General features: G+C 38.6%; 1 protein-coding gene across 5 annotated transcripts in view; it reads left to right on the top strand.

The window, feature by feature from the left end:
* GUCY1A1 (guanylate cyclase 1 soluble subunit alpha 1) overlaps positions 1-18,464 on the top strand; it is a 62,555-nt gene that overhangs the window by 24,216 nt on the left and 19,875 nt on the right. For all 5 annotated transcript variants that reach the window (XM_032332709.1, XM_032332710.1, XM_032332708.1 and 2 more), the window contains exons 2-5: positions 8,271-8,629; positions 12,208-12,269; positions 15,684-15,742; positions 17,101-17,810. In XM_032332709.1, coding sequence (XP_032188600.1) covers positions 8,375-8,629; positions 12,208-12,269; positions 15,684-15,742; positions 17,101-17,810 — 1,086 coding nt within the window. In that variant the 5' untranslated portion in view covers positions 8,271-8,374. The remainder of the gene's footprint in view (positions 1-8,270; positions 8,630-12,207; positions 12,270-15,683; positions 15,743-17,100; positions 17,811-18,464) is intronic.

The following is an 18,464-nucleotide window of genomic DNA, read 5'->3' as shown; positions in this document are numbered from 1 at the left end:
TGGTGTAGATTAGAGTTCCCTTAAACTGGCTTTGAAAGGTGTCATAGGTATAAAACATGACTCAGTCTTTCTGAGGAAATAGAATAAATTTGTCAGTCTTTTATTTAGTGACTTTTAGCAGGATTCTCTTGTACAACACCTTTGGGTAGATTATCTTTCCTAGTCCTTCATACATCCTTGTTTCATCGTCATTTTACCATTTTACAGTTGAGGTAACAGAAGCTCACTGAAATTAAGAAACCTTTCCATTGTTGCGCTACTGCTAAGTAAAAATTGTGACAGTCAACATTAATCATTATGTGTTGGGTACCAGGCACTTTCCTAAGTGCTTTGCATTTATCATGTTGTTTAGTTTCAAAACACATTAATGAGACAGTTGCTATTAGGATCCCTATTTTCGAAATGGAGAAAGTGGAGGTGAAGTTAAGAACTTAACTAAGGTCACAGAGCTGAGAGATGGTAGAGGCAAGGCCAGCCACAGACCACCTGGTCCCCGAGCCTGAGCTCCGTCACTGCTCCACTTAACTCTACTACCTGAGGGTGCAGTGGTGTGAACTGATGTCTCCAAGCATGAAGTCTGTCTCCTACCACTCATCTCCAGAGATAGAGATGTAAATATAAAATCTCAGGCACTTAAAAAAGTCGGCATTGAGCAAGAGGGCAAATAATTGTGTACATGTATGTGTGCATGTATATGAAATGGAAGAAGTGTTTCCAGGTCTTCCTGGCTGGCCAAAATTAAAAAGAAAAGAAATCAGAGAAGTTCTGATATCACATGGTCATTAGTTTTATTTTCCCACTTAAATGAAATTTATCGGTCAGCCCAATTGTTTAAGCATCATGGACTTGTTTTCATTCTACAGGTTTCATCAGGCTGTATTATCTATATCATAATGGACTCTATAGGCTGTTCAAGAATGTGACCTTACTGAGTGCTGTTTTGCAGATAGTTCAGGCAGCTTTTTACCTTACCTGCAAATTTAAATCAAACATTGTTGAGAGTACGGGCATTTCTAAAACAACACCATATATGTATTCCTGAAAAACCTTGTTTGCTGTAAAACTGCACTAAAAATAAAAGAGCTTGTGGGAGGAAAATGTGTTAGGGTGAAACCAGCCCAAAGTTTGAGCACCAACAAAAGCAGTAACAATCGTAAAAACTATATATACCAGCTTAGGTAAACAAAACAAAACAAAACAAAAACAAAACCAGTTGCATTCTATGGAATTCTAAGGAATACTGGACTGCTGCAATCAATGATGGGTCTGACATGAGGGGAAAGGGTGAAAGTAGCTTGATAGGAAGGAACTATAAGAAGTGCAGAGCCTGCTGAGTTAGGGTGCCAAGGAAGAAAATAGAGGAAAACCACCATAGTAAGTACTTCCAAGATGGAACATGAGGTCAGTTGAGCCAGGAGGAAGAATGTGGGGTAGTCAGAGATGCCGCATAACTGTTACTTTAACTGATGCTATTCCCCTTTTTATGACTGCGTCTGAGCCGGTTCACATCACAGAAATACACAATATTTAGCTGGAAATAGATAAAAACAAAATGGCTCTTTATGGTGTAGAAAGGAATTCCATTTTGCATTTAATTCCTTTCATACTAATTGTTATGTTTTCAGTAAATGTATTTTTAAATGACTAAGTCTCTAAGGAACTATTTTAGTAATAAAACAATGATGGGAATCACAGAAATAGCTGCAGGAAATTGTTTTATATATTTCAGGAGCAGAATATTGAAATATTTATCTGATTTCTTTATGACCTACATGACTTGCTCTAAGTGGTAATTATATTTAATTCGAAGACATACTAACTGTATGTCTTCAAATTTCAGTGATAGTCACACTAAAAGTCTTAAACATAGAGATTTAGGATTTATAATCCCAGAGGTTTTGCTGCTTAGTTATAAAACATTCTGTGAACATTTTGATATAAAAACTGAGAATCATATAAAACACTCTGTATTGTCATAAAAACAGAATCTTAGAGTTAAAATCTCTCTACTATAGATGATACTAAACTCTCCTATTACTTCAGAGATGTCAGAGAATTGCTCCCAATTCCAGCAAAAAAAATTGTGAATCATACCCGTCTTGTTTTTAATAGAGAATTAGTACAGTTTGAGGTACCTGGGTGGCTCTGTTGATTGAGCGTCTGACTCTTAATTTTGGCTTGGGTGATATCAGGGTCCTAGAACTGAACCCCATGTGTGTCTCTGTGCTCAGCGGAGTCTGCCTCTCTCTCTCACTCTCTGCTCTGCCCCTCACACTCTCTCTCCCTCTCTCAAATAAATAAATAAATCATTAAAAAGAAGAAAATACAGTTTATTAAACTAGAATTATCAGTATTAAATATTATTTTCATTATAATTATTATTAAACATAAGTTGTATGGGTACTTCTAGCTTTAGGGAGGCAGTTGCCATCAGGCGAGGGGGGTTTCTGGCATTTTGACCCAACCTCAGTTGGGTTGCTGTTGTCCTTAGAGTTGACTTCTTTGTTTTGGGAAGGTTGGCAGTATGGGCTCTCTAGTTACAAAATTCAAGGTAAGTACCCTGCACTCTTCTTAAAATAGCTGAGGACACCTTACACTGGTGTGCAGATGCAGTCTTGGAAGGGGAACGTTCTGTTGTATAACATAAACTGGAGTCAGCTTTCCCACCTCTGGGCTTTTGAAGAAGGAGAAATTACTTTCCAAAGGAGATTTTAGCAAAAGAGTTGGAGCACAATGACTCCCACAAGGTGTTATGTAATAGTGAAAACCCAAATTCTGGGCTCAAAATGATTGAATAACCAAAGTCATGGGAAATGGATTGTGGACTCTTTGATTGCTTTCCATGAGCCCTAGAGTCTTTCCTTGGCTGCAGTATTGAGAAGAAAATTCAGAGGAAGACGCCTTCACGGTGCTTCAGCTCCCATATCCAGTCAGTAGCTAAGGGCTGTAGATTCTCTACCTGAAATACTTCTGGCATTGATCCACTTTTTCATGCTAAGGTCATTATTTAGTCCAAACCGGATCACCCTCCTGGTTGCTCTGACACATTTCCCATTCTCCATTCCAAATCATCCTTTAAAAATACAATCTAAGCTATTCACATTCTTACATCTTAGTCTTTCAGTTGGTTGCTCTTAGAATAGTTTTTCTTTGTTTAACGAGGTTTAGAGAGCCCTTCACAATCCTGACCTCTACCTGTCTTGGCTCCCTCCGCCATCACCTTGTTCTCCCTGACCCCATGCTCTGGCCATGCTGGAATTATTTCAGTTCTTAGATCATGGCTAGGTCTGTTCTGTTTGGAACTCTCTTCACCTGGTTCAGGGTCACAGCTCAGCTCAGATGTCTCTTCCTCCCGGGACTGGGTTTGGATCCCTGATTTTGCTCTGAGAGCACTCACTTGTCCTTCCCCTTTCTGGGGAACTGGTATGTCAGAAAGAGTTCTCCTGCCAGACTGTGAGCTCCAAGAGGGCAGGCCATGTCCCTTATTCACTGCTCTGTCCCTGTGCCTGGAAGAAGCCTGACACATAGTAGGCCACCACAAATAACCTGTTGAACAGAATGAAAAGTGAATGAAGGTGAAGTATCAAAGAGTCTGTGGGAGTGGAGATGATGAAAAAGAAAAGGCAAATGGCACTTGAGATCCATCAAGTATGTTAAAAGCCAAAAGGTTCATGAGCTTTAACTTTTCGGAGGTTATCGTGTCTGGGTGTCAGTGACGCAGCAGAAGCAAAAGCCAGGGAATTGTGGACTTAGGAATAAATTATTTTTTAAGGAAGTGAACACGGTACCTAAGTCCTGATCTTTTAAGAAGTGTGACCATAAGGGACATTGGCTTGCTTTTTTTTTAAAAAAACCTTAGTCCTGGGAGTAACTTGGACATTCTTACCAGTTTTTCTAATACTTTGGTCTGCTTTCCTGATAGATCACAGGGGAAAGTTCTATAAATAATTCTCACTGCAAAATGAAAAGAAACACATTGTAAAAGGCTGATTTATGGGATTTTATTTATTTATTTCAATTTTTTGAAGAAAAAAACGTTTTTAGATTTCTGGTCTACCTGAAAATTAAGCTTGACACCAGTTTATAAAAACGGTAACAACTTTGTGCTGCTGGATGCAAACTTGATCCTCACGAAGGCAGTTTTTGTTTCTAAGCTCTCTTCTTTCAGCTACTCTTAAAAATTTAGACTTTGGAATTCGCTCTTAAAACACATCCCTTTCACACAGATTGTGGCCTGGCTAGGTGCTAGGCCTGAAATTGGAAATCAGATAATAACTATTTGTTTTTATTATGGAGACTTAGTTCTTAGGCTCCTCCCCCCACCCCAGTTTCTAATTTGAAATCTGCTCTTTAGGACCTGCTGTCGTAAAAGAGGATTTCCGTGTCAGAATTTTCTTTCAGATCTTTTTATAAGTAGAAAACAAGACTTTTGTGTGTGTGTGTGTGTGTGTGTGTGTGTGAACATTAGATTTATTTGTCTGTATATTTTCATTAATCTTTTTTTAAAATTTTTTTAATTTATTTCTTTTCAGCATAACAGTATTCATTTTTTTCACCACACCCAGTGCTCCATGAAATCCGTGCCCTCTATAATACCTACCACCTGGTAACCCAACCTCCCACCGCCCCCCGTCACTTCAAACCCCTCAGATTGTTTTTCAGAGTCCATAGTCTCTCGTGATTCACCTCCCCATCCAATTTCCCCCAACTCCCTTCTCCTCTCTAACACCCCTTGTCCTCCATGATATTTGTTATGCTCCACAAATAAGTGAAACCATATGATAATAGACTCTCTCTGCTTGACTTATGCTGAGTGAAAACAAGACTTTTATGTGTAACTCTGGAGTTGGAATCATGGACAGGCCCCTCACCTGAACAATCACACCTCTTGGCTATTAATATGAGGCCAACAGCTGGGTCATTATTCTTACCATAGCAGAGTTAATCACTTACTAGTAAAAGGAAGAGAACATTTAATACATTTGAGGGCTGTTTAATCATCAACCTTGAGGATGGCAGATACCTCTCCAAGTTTCTGCGAACATACATCCCACTGCTCACCAAGGCCTTGTCACCAAGTTTATTACTTTAATTAATTTTTTCCCCTTACCGTGTTACTCTCACTTCCCCAATCAGCCACTGACCAAGCCATTTCCAAAGTCACTGCTAATGTTACACCTGAAAATCATCACTTGTTTAGTTGAAGAACGTATTCTGTATTCCTAGCAGGCAAACACAAAACAAGCATAGGTTTCCAAGGTATCAGCACTGAGTGCATCTGTTTCGTAATGTAATTTCATCAGCTGAGCAGATGAAGAATGCTAATTAGCTTGTTTATACATATGTGATTTAATGAGACTAAACACTTAACTGATCTTAAAGTAAGCACAACTTGTTTCCTGTTCCTGTTTTCACTTAATAAAAAACAGTGTTAGACACATTTTCTGGGAATTATAATGTTGTGCAATATAGGAGAAAAAAGAATTTCGAGGTTGACTTGTGAGTTTTATCTTGCAGCAAGATTGAATAGGAGGCTGAGAATCAAAATATTGGGTTTGGGGACAAGGGTTGAAATTCAACATTAATGAGAAGTTAAACTTAGTGGGAGACTTTATCATGAACTGTTTTATGACAGACTCCTAAGTCCCAAATTGAAATTCTGATATGTTCCAGAATAACTTATTCTAGGGAGGAGTTCTATACCTTCATCAGATCCAATCTAAAGTCTTCTAATTTTTTTGTTGTTGTTCTTGCTTGATTTCTTTCTTTCTCTTTCTTTCTTTCCTTTTTTTTTTTTTTGAGTACTCTCTTCTTCTAGTGATTATAGTTAATTTTGATATAACTGAAATCATGGCACTCAGTTATTATAGCTCTTCCTCCTGAAAATTAATATAAAATAATGGTATTATAATTTTATAGTTATTTAATATTATCCACTATGCTGCCTTTTTTACTTTAAAGTTGTACCAAACTGAATCCACGTAGGCTGCTATGTTTGGGGAGTGAATTGGGTAGAGGAGATGAGAAAGTGACTCTGGCCCTATAGCAGAATTCTGTTTGGATTAACATGCTTCAGTTAACCTGCTCAGCTTTCTAAAACCAGGAGTCAGCAACCTATGGCTTGATCCAAGTTGATAGGGTGAATCTGAGGGCCAAATCCATAGCCTGTTCTTGCAAATAAAGCTTTACTGGAACACATCCATTCCTCCTTTGTATATCAGCTGTGGTTGCTTTCGTGCAGCAATGGCAAGAATTAAATCACTGATAAAAACCCACAAAACTGAAATTATCTACTCTCTGGCCCTTTACAGAAAGGTCCACTGCCCACTGATCTAAAGCATTTATGAGGGTGGGAGTTAGTGAATAGTAATAGTTGGATTCAGATGCATTTAAGACTGAGTGACATTTATTTTCTCCGAACTGAATCTCAAAATAAATGTGGTTGAAAACCTGGGATTTTTAGGTCTTTCAGACTCCCAAGTAACCATTCCCGCTGTCACTGAATTACCTTTGGTCACTCAGTAGCCTGCTGAGAGAACTCCATATTCTATTCTAGCAAAAAATGTCACCTGCTCATGAATAGATAGGATCTTCCTTGTATCTTCTTGAAGACTCATAAATTACATGTGATCACAGATTCGGGGGAGGACTTCAAGTAACAGAGAGTAGTAGCAGCTTCTACTGACCTGTCAGCATCCGTAATCCTCCCCCATACCTAATGATCCATGACACTCCCCAAGGGCAGGCAGATGACAAATTTAGCTTCTTTAGTTGTTCCAGTTAAGAAAATGAATTGTCCATTGTCCTAAACTTATTAGAGAACTTATCTGTGACAAATTATAAGCTACGGCTTGTACGCGTTAACAACATACTAAAAGCACTGAGGCACACAGAAAGGAAGTCACTGTACTCCAGTTCTAAAGACTGAAATACAAGGCTTTATCCTGGATCATTCAGCTACTCCCAGCCTATGAGCAGGAGAACTATGTTCTTATTTGCTTTTTAATATAAACTTGTAAACCATATTTTTAAATGAATCCTGGTTTATGAACTAAGCCTGATGATGTAGAAACTGGTCTAAGAACTTGGGTTCATAGAAAATACATTGGCTCTGGTGTCTCATGGACCCTAGTTTGAAGCCTAGCTCTGTCACTTTTCCAGCACATCAAAGGAAAGAAAATAACCTCAATTGTTGAGCCTCTGGCACATTGGGGATAATAATAATGTGCCATATGGTTGCTGTGAGGCTTAACTGTAAATACAGAATCCTCAGCACTGTGCCAGCCATATCACTGGAAGGAAGTAAACTAGGGCTCTTTTGCACTCTTTGTGTGTGTGTGTGTGTGTGTGTGTGTGTGTTTTAATTTTCAAAGAATGGAAACAATGATCCCAGTCAATCAAGATCATTAGTATTACTGACAAACTGAATTCCCAACCAGACAGTTTCAAGAGACAGATAACTAATTATCAGTGGGCTGTGGATTGTGTGTGGGGATTCACGGTCACAACATCAACACAAACAAGAGAAATATGTTGGAATAGCTATACGTATGATTTCAGCTGGCCTCTGGGAGGACATGCCTTCTTAGTTTATTCCAGTGTCATCTAGACTCAGATCCAGAGACCCAGGAGTATTTTGAAAAAGTAGTATTTGTTTTTAATTTTGATGCTATTTTAAAATTATTTTGCTATTTACAGAAACAAGTATCTTCTTTTGCCGTAATCATTTTAATTAATCTTTTTTCATCTGAAATTCAGAATTTCAGATCCCAAAACATATCCTTGAGCAGCACTACATACACTTTTTTTTTTCTTTTAAATATTGGGAGACACTGGTTTCTGTTATCCTGATTTTTCAGAAAGGAGAGCATAATGAAAATGTAGTGCTTAGCACTGAGATGTAGATTTATTTATACTTGGCTTTTGTCATAAAACTGTAAAGTTCCATTCTTGTGGAATCAAACTAGACCAAATGGGCTATAGAAATGTAAATCAGTAATTTGTGGTAGGGACAGTTGGGAGAAAATTATGCTCCTTTTGAAAACTACTAAAACCAAGTATTTCACTAGTATACTAAAATGCACAGATACTAAATAAAGATCTTCACCAAATGGTTCATCCATTCTGTAACTGACATATCCACCAGAATTTTCTTCTTCTTGAAAATGACACTTGAATATATCGTCTTTGCTTTTTTACACCTATATTTTTCTGTTTTCCTAAGTATACAAAATGATTTACCTTTCTATTCTGATTTTCTACTTCCATAGACACCCCAGTCACCAGTATCCTTGATCTGCTAGTGGCATCCATTGGTCAGTCCCACGTAAGAAGAACGGCTCACCCAGAAGTACTCTGAGCAGCTACTAACACCATGTTCTGCACCAAGCTGAAGGATCTTAAGATCACAGGGGAGTGCCCTTTGTCCTTACTGGCACCCGGGCAGGTTCCCCAGGAGCCAGCAGAAGAGGTAGCAGGAAGCTCAGAGAGTGGCAAAGCAACTCTGCCCATCTGTCAGGATGTCCTTGAGAAGAATGTACAAAGAAGTTCTCCTCAAAGAAAGACCAGTAGGAGCCGAGTCTATCTTCACACATTAGCGGAGAGTATTTGCAAACTGATTTTTCCCGAGGTGAGTGCTTTAACTTTTGAGATTTTACTGATATTGTGAAAATGGTAAAAGAATATTTTTTAAGGAAAATGTTAACCCTTGCTTTCTCACTTGCAAGGCTATAACATATAAACACACTTCTTGAAAGTGATCGCTTTCTTAAATTGGGTTTATCTTAATAAATGTTTAAGATCTTGAATTCTTTTCAGCAGGATCCTGCACTCTGATGAACTTTACGACTTTGGGCAACTGCTTAACTCCTCTTATCCTCATCTTCCTTGTCTGTGAAATGATAGTATAAGAGTACCTGCTCCTAGAGTGTTAATGAGCACGAAGGGACTTAATCCACGGCTCTTGCCATACCATAAGTGCCTGGTAGTTATTACCTATTCTCTTAAAATTAAATTCCTGGAAGAATAACTTACCTCCTGTCCATTTTCTTCTAATTACAGAGAGCATCATATGTTCGCTGCCAGTTTGTTGAGTTGGGAAAATCTCCGTTTTCCTTCTCTAGCTCTGCATCTGAGGTCTCTGCAAAAGCCAGTTCTTGACCTGCTTCCTTGAGTCAGTATCATCGCCCTGTGCTTGCTTGCCCATTAGCTTAGACTCTTCCTGATGTAGCTCTGTGAGCTTCATAGCCTTGTGTCACATTGATATCTGGAGCACCTTCTGCTAATCCACCTATAAGAGAACCTGGGGACAGGGCAGTACCTAATGAGGTCACATATCTTAGAATAGAAGGGTATGTGGAGAGCTCCTCTCCCCCTGCAGGGCTAACAAGAAGAGTAGCTGACAAGTCTTCATGATGTCTTCCTCCCTCTGGCAGTATTCACAGTTTTCTATAAACTCACTTTATCTGGGAGATTGGACATTGACCTGATCCGACTCCAGCTATAAGAATTCACTGAACATTTTAAATTCACCCAACACCCACTCTGTTTTGTGCGGAGCACTGAAAAAAACACGGACTGCTGACTTTTCAAACTTAAAGGAACTTCGGAGGTAATCTTGTTTCAGTCCCAGAATGACTTAGGGAGGTTAAATGACTAAAGTCCCACAGCTTCCGAAAGGTAGAGCACTACTGTTGCCAACGGTATGGCTAGAGTGACTGAGAAAGAAGAGACTAGCATTAAAGCTTGAAGATGGAGAAATTAGAATGAACAGAAAGTTGAGGGAATTTACTTCAGATACAGTATTCGCACAATAATACTTCGGTTAATGGCCTTTGAAACGGAAATATGTCATTATTCTCACCCCACCCCAGTTACTAGACAGCCAGCTTTGGCTGGGATGAGCGATGTCGTCCTTCTCAGCGAGTCGGTTGGCATCATCCTCTGGGAAGTGGTTGGGACTCTCATTTCCAAGAACAGAGTGAGATGCGCAGAGATGAACAGATGGTGAGGATGGGAAAGCTGGAGAGCTTCCATGCCTTCCCTGGATCCTGTCATTACCATGTTGGCTTTATTATTTTGTTGGATAAATTTGAATTCCTGCCATTGAAGTCAGACAAATGTTGGAATCGCTTTTAAAAACATTCTGAATACCGGGACGCCTGGGTGGCTCAGTTGGTTAAGCAGCTGCCTTCGGCTCAGGTCATGATCCCAGCGTCCTGGGATCGAGTCCTACATCGGGCTCCTTCCTCCGCAGGGAGCCTGCTTCTCCCTCTGACTCTGCCTTCCACTCTGTCTGCCTGTGCTCGCTCTCGCTCGCTCTCTCTCTGACAAATAAATAAAATCTTTAAAAAAAAAAAAAAAACAAAACATTCTGAATACCAACTCTAAATGATATTTTACCTTTTCTCTTTTTCTTCATTTAGAATAATCTCTGTTGTTTGTGAACTCCTAGGAAAAAACATCAAAATTTGACTACAGCGTCATGTAGCAGGGAAGGCAAAGCTGTTGGAACTCTAGGGGGTAAAATGGGTACATTTGGTATTAATAACTAGAACTCTGACAACTGAGGCCATTTGTCTTTTAACAGTAAAATGTCCCGGTGCTGGATGCGTTTGGACTGGGCGGTGTTCAGTGTGGATTACTTCAGCTGTCCAAACATCAGCATGTCAAATATAACTTTTTTTCACTGATTCTTTTTCATGTGTATAGATTTGTATGTAAGCCTCCATACTTCATAAATATTTGACGATCTGCTAATCTCTCTTAACAGCTTATTTTCTCTAACTTGTTGGTAAGTAGCAGGTAGAGCGTTTAGTTTGGCTCAGTTTAGTTTAGTTTCAATTCTATCAGCAACCTAAGGGAGGGACTCAAAATAGCATTGGACAGCATTGTAGTTCTTGCTTTAGATAATTAGATTTAACTCCGCAGTCATGGTGTTTTGAGTTTGTTTGGGGGTTTTCTTTGGCGGGGGAGGGGACAGTGTCCTTAGCCGATTTAGAACAGAGAGATGTCATCCAGTTGTGGAATAGAAGGACCTGAAAATGTGTTATTGCTCATCCAATGCAAAATTTTCATTTCGGTTTTTTTTTATTTTTTTCACTAAATTCCAGATTTTTTCCCCCCAAGCTCGATTTGCTCTTTAAAACTGAAAGTCCTTTCCATAACTTATTTTATTAAAACAGAAGCTTGCTCTATTTTGCTTAACTTTGCTGCCTCACTCGACCAGTGGAAACTGTAAGAGGGATATAAATAGTTCTTAGGGGAAAAGGAATTTCCCAACTTGGAACACAACCAGAAAATTCTTCCCTTTCCTCTGGGCTACCACAGAAAGGATCAACAGTTATATATACACATATAGATACATATGGTTTTTATATGGAATGCAAAACATTGGCAGTCTAACTAACCAGTACTCTACGTCCAGCTTACCAACTAGAGAAAACAAGCTGTTAAGAGAGATTAATAGATCATCAAGTATCTATGAAGTATGGAGGCTTACATACAAATAACTTACAATGTGGAAAAACTCATGAAATACACAGAAATCAAGATAGTAAAAAAGTAAGGTAAATGCGAGATTTGTTTCAAATCAACGATCAGCTGGCCTTGGTGAAAGCTTGGATTTAAGGGTTTAGAGAAAGGGGAAAGACAGAGATAGCTCAAGTTTTCTAGGCCAGGACCTGTAAATCAAATACGAAATATAAATTTGTATTTGTAGCTGAGAAAATCAGCAGGGGGGGCTGGGTGTAGGGTTTGTGAAGAGAACAGGAATTTGCTTGGCTGGAGCCATGCTGAGATTGAAGCCTTGGCAGCACATCCAAGAGGATTTCCTGACCCAGCGGAAGTAGTGCCCACAATTCCTTCATGGAAGACCTGGCATTACCCACTGGAATCTTCTATTTGGATTCCGATTCAGCCTGACCTTGTTTTGTGGCTGTCAGTGAGACCACCCACAAAGGGCGAAGGCTGTAAGGCCTAGCCCACATCATCCAAACTCAAATTAGTTAAAGGGCATTGTTTCTTCCCAGAGCTGAGAAACTTCTAGAAAATCAGTCTCCGTTTCCAAAACGTAAATTCACCACACTCATCAGTAAAGTGATCATGTTTCTGCTGGATAGAAACTTCCAGGACACATTTTTAAAATATCTGTCTTCAAGTAAATTTTTATTCAAGGGAATGTTTAAAACTTTTCTTTTCACTTTTTAGTTGGAACGGCTGAACCTTGCACTTCAGAGGACATTGGCGAAACACAAAATAAAAGAAAGCAGGTAAACTGAACCACTTTAGTTGTGTGACCCTCCCGTGACACTTAACTGATACCACTACAAATAACCACCCCTTAGTGAAGGCCATGACATGTTTTGAATCGGTGTGGTATTGGAGAAACTGGACTAAGTGTTTTAACTGCCACTAATCTGAAAATTAGTGCATTTATTTTTCACACTGAATACATCCCTGAGCTCAGATTTATATAAAATGTTTAGGATTTTACAGCCGTTCAGGAAAAGGCAGAGCTGAGTTTTAAGCCTGTTCTTTCCGGAGTCCGTGATCTTAACCATGTTTCCCTATACTGCTGCTTTTAACAAGCCATAAGACATGCTCTTTCCTACTAGAGGTAATGTCAGTACTTCACAGGTAAGGAAGGGGTCCCAGGTGATCAGTACAGACTCCTGCCTGAAGGATACAGCCAAGGGGTGGCAAAGGGTCCCAGTGCCCAGTGCGGGAGTGGGGAAACGAATTCCCACACACTTTAAACTTCAGCTGCCACAGCCAGAGAAGACTGAAGACTGAATCAAAGTTGGGAGGGTGCTTAGAAGGGAGGGGTTGACTCAGGAGGCTTGAGGCAACAGCTGTTTATCAGTCCTAAGGGAAGTGGTTCCACATTTTCATAACCAGTTTGATTCTATTTGTATGCGCTGGCTATCTTCCCTTTATACTTTTCTCTTGCATGCCGTCTTTGAAATTTTTTTGAAGAAAGTTTTCTGTAAAGGGTTAATATATAAGGGTTTGTTTTTTTTTTTTTAAGCTGCTTTATAGAGTTAATTTTGCATAAATATCTTAGTGTGTTTACTGCTGGAGGGTCATTTTATTGGCCTTGTTTTTGATTCCTTGGGATCTCAAGGATTGTTTCAGTAGTAAATAATAAAATAAATACTTGTGTTCAAATTCGCAGAATTGAGCATTGCAGCTTTGCAAACCAACGCCATTGTCGGGAATATTTTACACATTCATTCATCTATTTCTCAGGAGTGGATTATCTGTCCTTCATTTTCCCTGTTGACTAACTGGCCCCGGACTGCAGGCAGGAGGCAAGCCAAGAAAGGGTCAGGAGGAGTCCAGAAGGAGAGAGTGTGATTCTATGTGTCTGACAGAAGCTTTGTTTATACAAGTGATATGAAAAGCATTCCCGAATGCCTCTGACCTTAATTCTCAGTCAAGCTGATAAGATAGCCAAGTCATTGTAGCTACGCTACTGTGTCTGTCTGCTTAAATCCTTGGCAGCCAGTTGGCTCAAAATTGATTCTCAGGGCTTTGTGTTCTGAAATGTTCCTAAGCTGGATGCGGCAGGGGTTCAGTTAGGATGTATTCCCAGTTGTGCAGCTCTTTAAAAATACCTCAAAACTTAAAAAAAAAAAAAAAAAAAAAAAAAAACTTTTTTTTTTTGGAAAGCTGAAGTTTTTTTACTGCTTCCTTGATTTCTTAAAGAGCTGATCATACTTTTAAATTGTGCTAATGATAATTATTCAGTTGTTGAAATAAGATGACAAACTTTTTTCTCATGACTTCCTGCTGATATGCTAAATGGCTTCTCTCTGCTTTGCTTTTTTAGTGCGTGGATATATTTTTTGTTTCCTTTTTTCCCCCATCTTCGTTTTAGAAAGTGTGCTGTCATATCTACTGGTCTCAACCTGCCAACCACTGAACATAACTCTTTCTTTGGACTGTTTATAATATTATTTGAAAAGCAAAAAAATCAATATATTAAACAATAAACCGTCCCTAAATGAAGACTGGTGCCCTCTGCCCCCCACCTTTTAAGTGAATTAATTTTAATACAGATATCATTGTGATGTCTCTCTGGGTTGGTTTCACAGAGAGCTTTTGCTTTGTTTCTTTTCCTGGGATCTTCTGATCACATCAGCATATCTGTGCAAGGGTTGGGTGTGTATGTGTACGTGTGTGTGTACAAGCACACACACATTTGCTGTCACATATGAAAGTTTAGTCTTTTTTTTTGAAAGTAAAGCTAGAGGACTTATTTTTAATTGCATTATTCGCTGTTTGCACTAAGTTTTGCTCACATCTCATATCCTGGGTTCAGGAAATTGGCAGAATTAGGGTTCCCTGAGCAGAAAGGCTTTCATTTCTTTAGGAAAACAAACAAAACAAATCAGAAATTGAGCAAATGAGAAAAATAAGCAAGTCTGAAGATGATTAATATAAAATATAATGAGAGGTTTGGGGATATCTAGACACAAACTAAATAGAAAATTAGATAGTGAGCCTCAACCAATTTAGATAAGGAAGTATTTCTACCTAGCATTTTAAACAATTATAAGCGATGTACCTTTATGTGATAAAGTAGTGGACTGAGCAGTTTTCCTTCTTGAAAATATTTCCTTTTGAAACTTCTGTACATGTATTGTGTTTTATTGAAATCTGCTTAAAATTTAGATTTTTGTCTGTTTGTAAGCTTGGCTTATCTAATGGCAAACTGAACTACAGATAGAATCTTAGGTGTCTTTTAACATGTGTTAGTAATTTGGCCAATTTGGTTATCATAAGTCATCTCTGTCAGAAATCATCAAAACCTAATTAGGCAAACATCAATCGGTAAGTCATCTAGTGGAAATTACTAATACTTTTTATTGGTCAAAATGTATTATCAACTTCTATGCTGTAAAAACCAGTGCAGTGATTGAATAAAGAATAGTTTTCTTTAGTTACTAATTTTTATACACATAGCTCAATGTAATAATGCCTGAGAGTTAAATATATAGAACCTTAAACTCAGCAATATATGTTACATACTTGCTTTAGAAAAGAAGATAGCCGGGGGTGGGTGGGGGGGTGTCTGGGTGGCTCAGTCTGTTAAGCATCTGCCTTTGGCTGAGTTCATGATCCCAGGGTCCTGGGATCCAGCCCTCAGTTGGCTTTCTGCTCAGTGGAGAGTCTGCTTTTCCCTCAGCCCACTTCTCCCTCGCCTCCTGCTCCCCCAGCTTGTGCCCCTCTCTCTCGGTCAAATAAATAAATTTAAAAATCTTGGAAAAAAAAAGAAAGAGGGAAAGAAAGAAAGCAAAGAAGAAAGATAATGGAACTTAAAAAGGGAAATCCATCAGTGCACGAACTTTTCTTCTTGATTATATTATCGGAAGAACCCTGGGCAGCTTTATTACCATCCCCTGTTCTGATTCCCTGCCAGTGTAAACCTCTATAGTATTAGCTTTCTAAAGTAAGATAAATATGGTAAATATGCTTCAAAAAATGAGGAAACACTCCAAATCAGGTGTATTTTGGGGTTGCACATGTCATTGCTCCTTTCTTGTAAACTTGATAGTCGAGATTTGCCTCTACAGAAAAGGCAACTCAAACTATTTTCTGTCGTCATGTCTGTATGTTACAATCAGAAGTTGTAGCACGCATTTGTCAGTTTATAATTTAAGATGTTGACATATTTTCAGGAAATCTTTGGAAAGAGAAGACTTGGAAAAAATAATTACAGACCAAGCAGTTGCAGCAGGTAATAGAATTGTTTAAGTATATGTAATTAGGGAGTATTTATACTTACAGAACTAATATTTTACCTGTAAACTAATATTTTATACTGGTAGAAAATATTTACCTGTAGAACTAAAATTTTCTCCTAAAATATTCATATTTATTTTTGGTGACTTCCAGTATGAAGTATTCAGTATAATATATTGTGTTAACATAAAGAGTAATTCTTTTTTATGCTGTGAATTTTTGTTTCACTGAAAACATTTCCTCTTCTTTATAATGTTTATTTGCTGAGACATAGATAAGGCTGCATGGGAAGCTGACTCATAGACATTTACATGCTTTGGCCTTGAACATAACTAAGTATTCCTTATTTATTCATGAAAAATCTTATTCAACAAAGTAAAATAAAGAAATTTTTTGAAGGTTGGAAGCAATCCTGGGAAAAAGGATTAGCAGTGTTCTAGTATTAATAATTAGTTTATGGGAAGGAAGTAGATGAGTAACTTTGTTGTACTGTCCTTTTTGAAGTTGGAGGACATGGACCAATGGGTTAAATCTTTCCAAAGGTACAAGATATTAAGAATTTAATGATGATGATGATGGTAATGGTGATGGTGATGGCTAACAGTATATACTGAGTCCTTCCCGGGAGCTGGGCACTATTCTAAATAGTCTCTACACATCACAACAGTGCTATGAAAAGGGCACTATTGTTTTCCCAAATTATAGATGAGGGGAAAAAAATGACACACAGAATTTAAAGAATAAGGAAGATTAGGGAAGGAGAAGTTACAGGAAGTAAATGAATTCCAAACAAATATTCATTCCAGTAACATTTAAACAAGAATTTTGTTTTGCTTTAAAAAAAAAAATTAAATGACTTTATATCATCTCTAGAGAAAAATGGTAAAATTGAGGTTCATGACCAGTGATTTCAAATTCATTTCTGTTAACATTCCTACTGAGGGCGGGAGGCCCTCCAGGTTTGGACAGTGCCCCTTCATCAAAATGTGCTGTGTTTATCATTAACAGAATGACGGGAGAGCTTTTTCTGAAATGAACTTGATTCTGTAGTACTGATTATTCTTTTGTAAGAACAACAGTCTCTTCAAGGAGATTAAAAGTTGTGTATTATACTTAATTTATCATGGTTTCATAATTAACTGATGGGGAATTTTTATTTGGATTTTCCAGAATTGTGGAAACTCATCGATGTGGGTAATTTGAATATAGATGGTTAATTTTGGTCAAAATTCTTGTTACCAGAGGTAAAGGGCACTAAATCCTCAAATCAAACAGTGTTAAAAAATAGTAGTAACCGTGCAGCTCTTCCCAGAATGATCCAGATATGGCAGAAAATGTATTCTTTGCTTTCAGGAGTTCCAGTGGAAATCGTCAAAGAGTCTCTCGGCGAAGAGCTGTTCAAAATATGTTACGAGGAAGATGAACACATTCTAGGTGTGGTTGGAGGAACCCTCAAAGATTTTTTAAATAGCTTCAGCACCCTCCTGAAACAGAGCAGCCACTGCCAAGAAGCAGAAAAGAGAGATAGGTTTGAGGACGCTTCCATTCTGTGCCTGGATAAAGACCACGATTTCTTAAATGTGTACTATTTTTTCCCTAAGAGAATCACGTCCCTGATTCTTCCTGGCATCATGAAGGCTGCTGCTCGCGTGTTGTACGAAACCGAAGTGGAGGTGTCCCTGCTGCCTCCCTGCTTCCGGAATGACGGCAGCGAGTTCGTCAATCAGCCCTATCTGTTATACTCCCTCCACATCAAAAGCACCAAACCATCCCTGTCCCCGGGGAAGCCCCAGTCCTCGCTGGTGATCCCCGCGTCCCTCTTCTGCAAGACCTTTCCTTTCCACTTCATGTTTGACAAGGACTTGACGATTCTGCAGTTTGGCAATGGCATTAGAAGGCTGATGAACAGGAAGGACTTCCAAGGAAAGCCGAATTTTGATGAATACTTTGAAATTCTGACTCCCAAAATCAACCAAACGTTTAGTGGGATCATGGCTATGCTGAACATGCAGTTTGTCGTCCGAGTGAGGAGGTGGGACAATTCTGTGAAGAAATCTTCAAGGGTAAGGAAAATGTCATAGTGGTTGGCATATGAAGAAAATCACTTCTTGTTTAAGGACTAGAAACAAAAAAGTAAAGAGATATGCATCACTTCATATATTTTGATAAAACACCCATTACGTTTAAGACAATTCTAGTAGCATTTTAGGGCTGAAATAAACTTAACATCCTTTCTTCATTCATGTGCTGGTTACTTGATTCATTACTTCAAAAATATTTATTGGATGCGGTCTACCTTTTAAAATCCTCTCAGGGTATTTTATAAACCGAATTAGATAAATATTTATATAAAAATGTGTTTTTAGTCGTCAATACCTAACAAGAGGCATTATTCTGCAAGAAACAAACAAAAACTGCTTGTTTCTTAGAGGAGACAACTAAATGGATTTTTAAATCAATTTTTTAAAAGATTTTTATTTATTTATTTGACGGACAGAGATCACAAGTAGGCAGGGAGGCAGGCAGAGAGAGAGGGGGAAGCAATCTCTCCGCCGAGCAGAGAGCCCGACTTGGGGCTCGATCCCAGAACACCAGGACCATGATTCGAGCCAAAGGCAGAGGCTTTAACTCACTGAGCAACCCACGTGCCCCTTTAAATCAATTTTTAATAGACTTGGAAAATCAGTAACTTTTTTAATTGTTAGAGAATGTTGTGG

This window comes from Mustela erminea, chromosome 2, assembly GCF_009829155.1.
Source record: "Mustela erminea isolate mMusErm1 chromosome 2, mMusErm1.Pri, whole genome shotgun sequence".
Classification (NCBI taxonomy): Eukaryota; Metazoa; Chordata; class Mammalia; order Carnivora; family Mustelidae; genus Mustela; species Mustela erminea.
The sequence above is the reverse complement of the archived record's forward strand: the minus strand, read 5'-3'. Positions and strand labels throughout refer to the sequence as shown.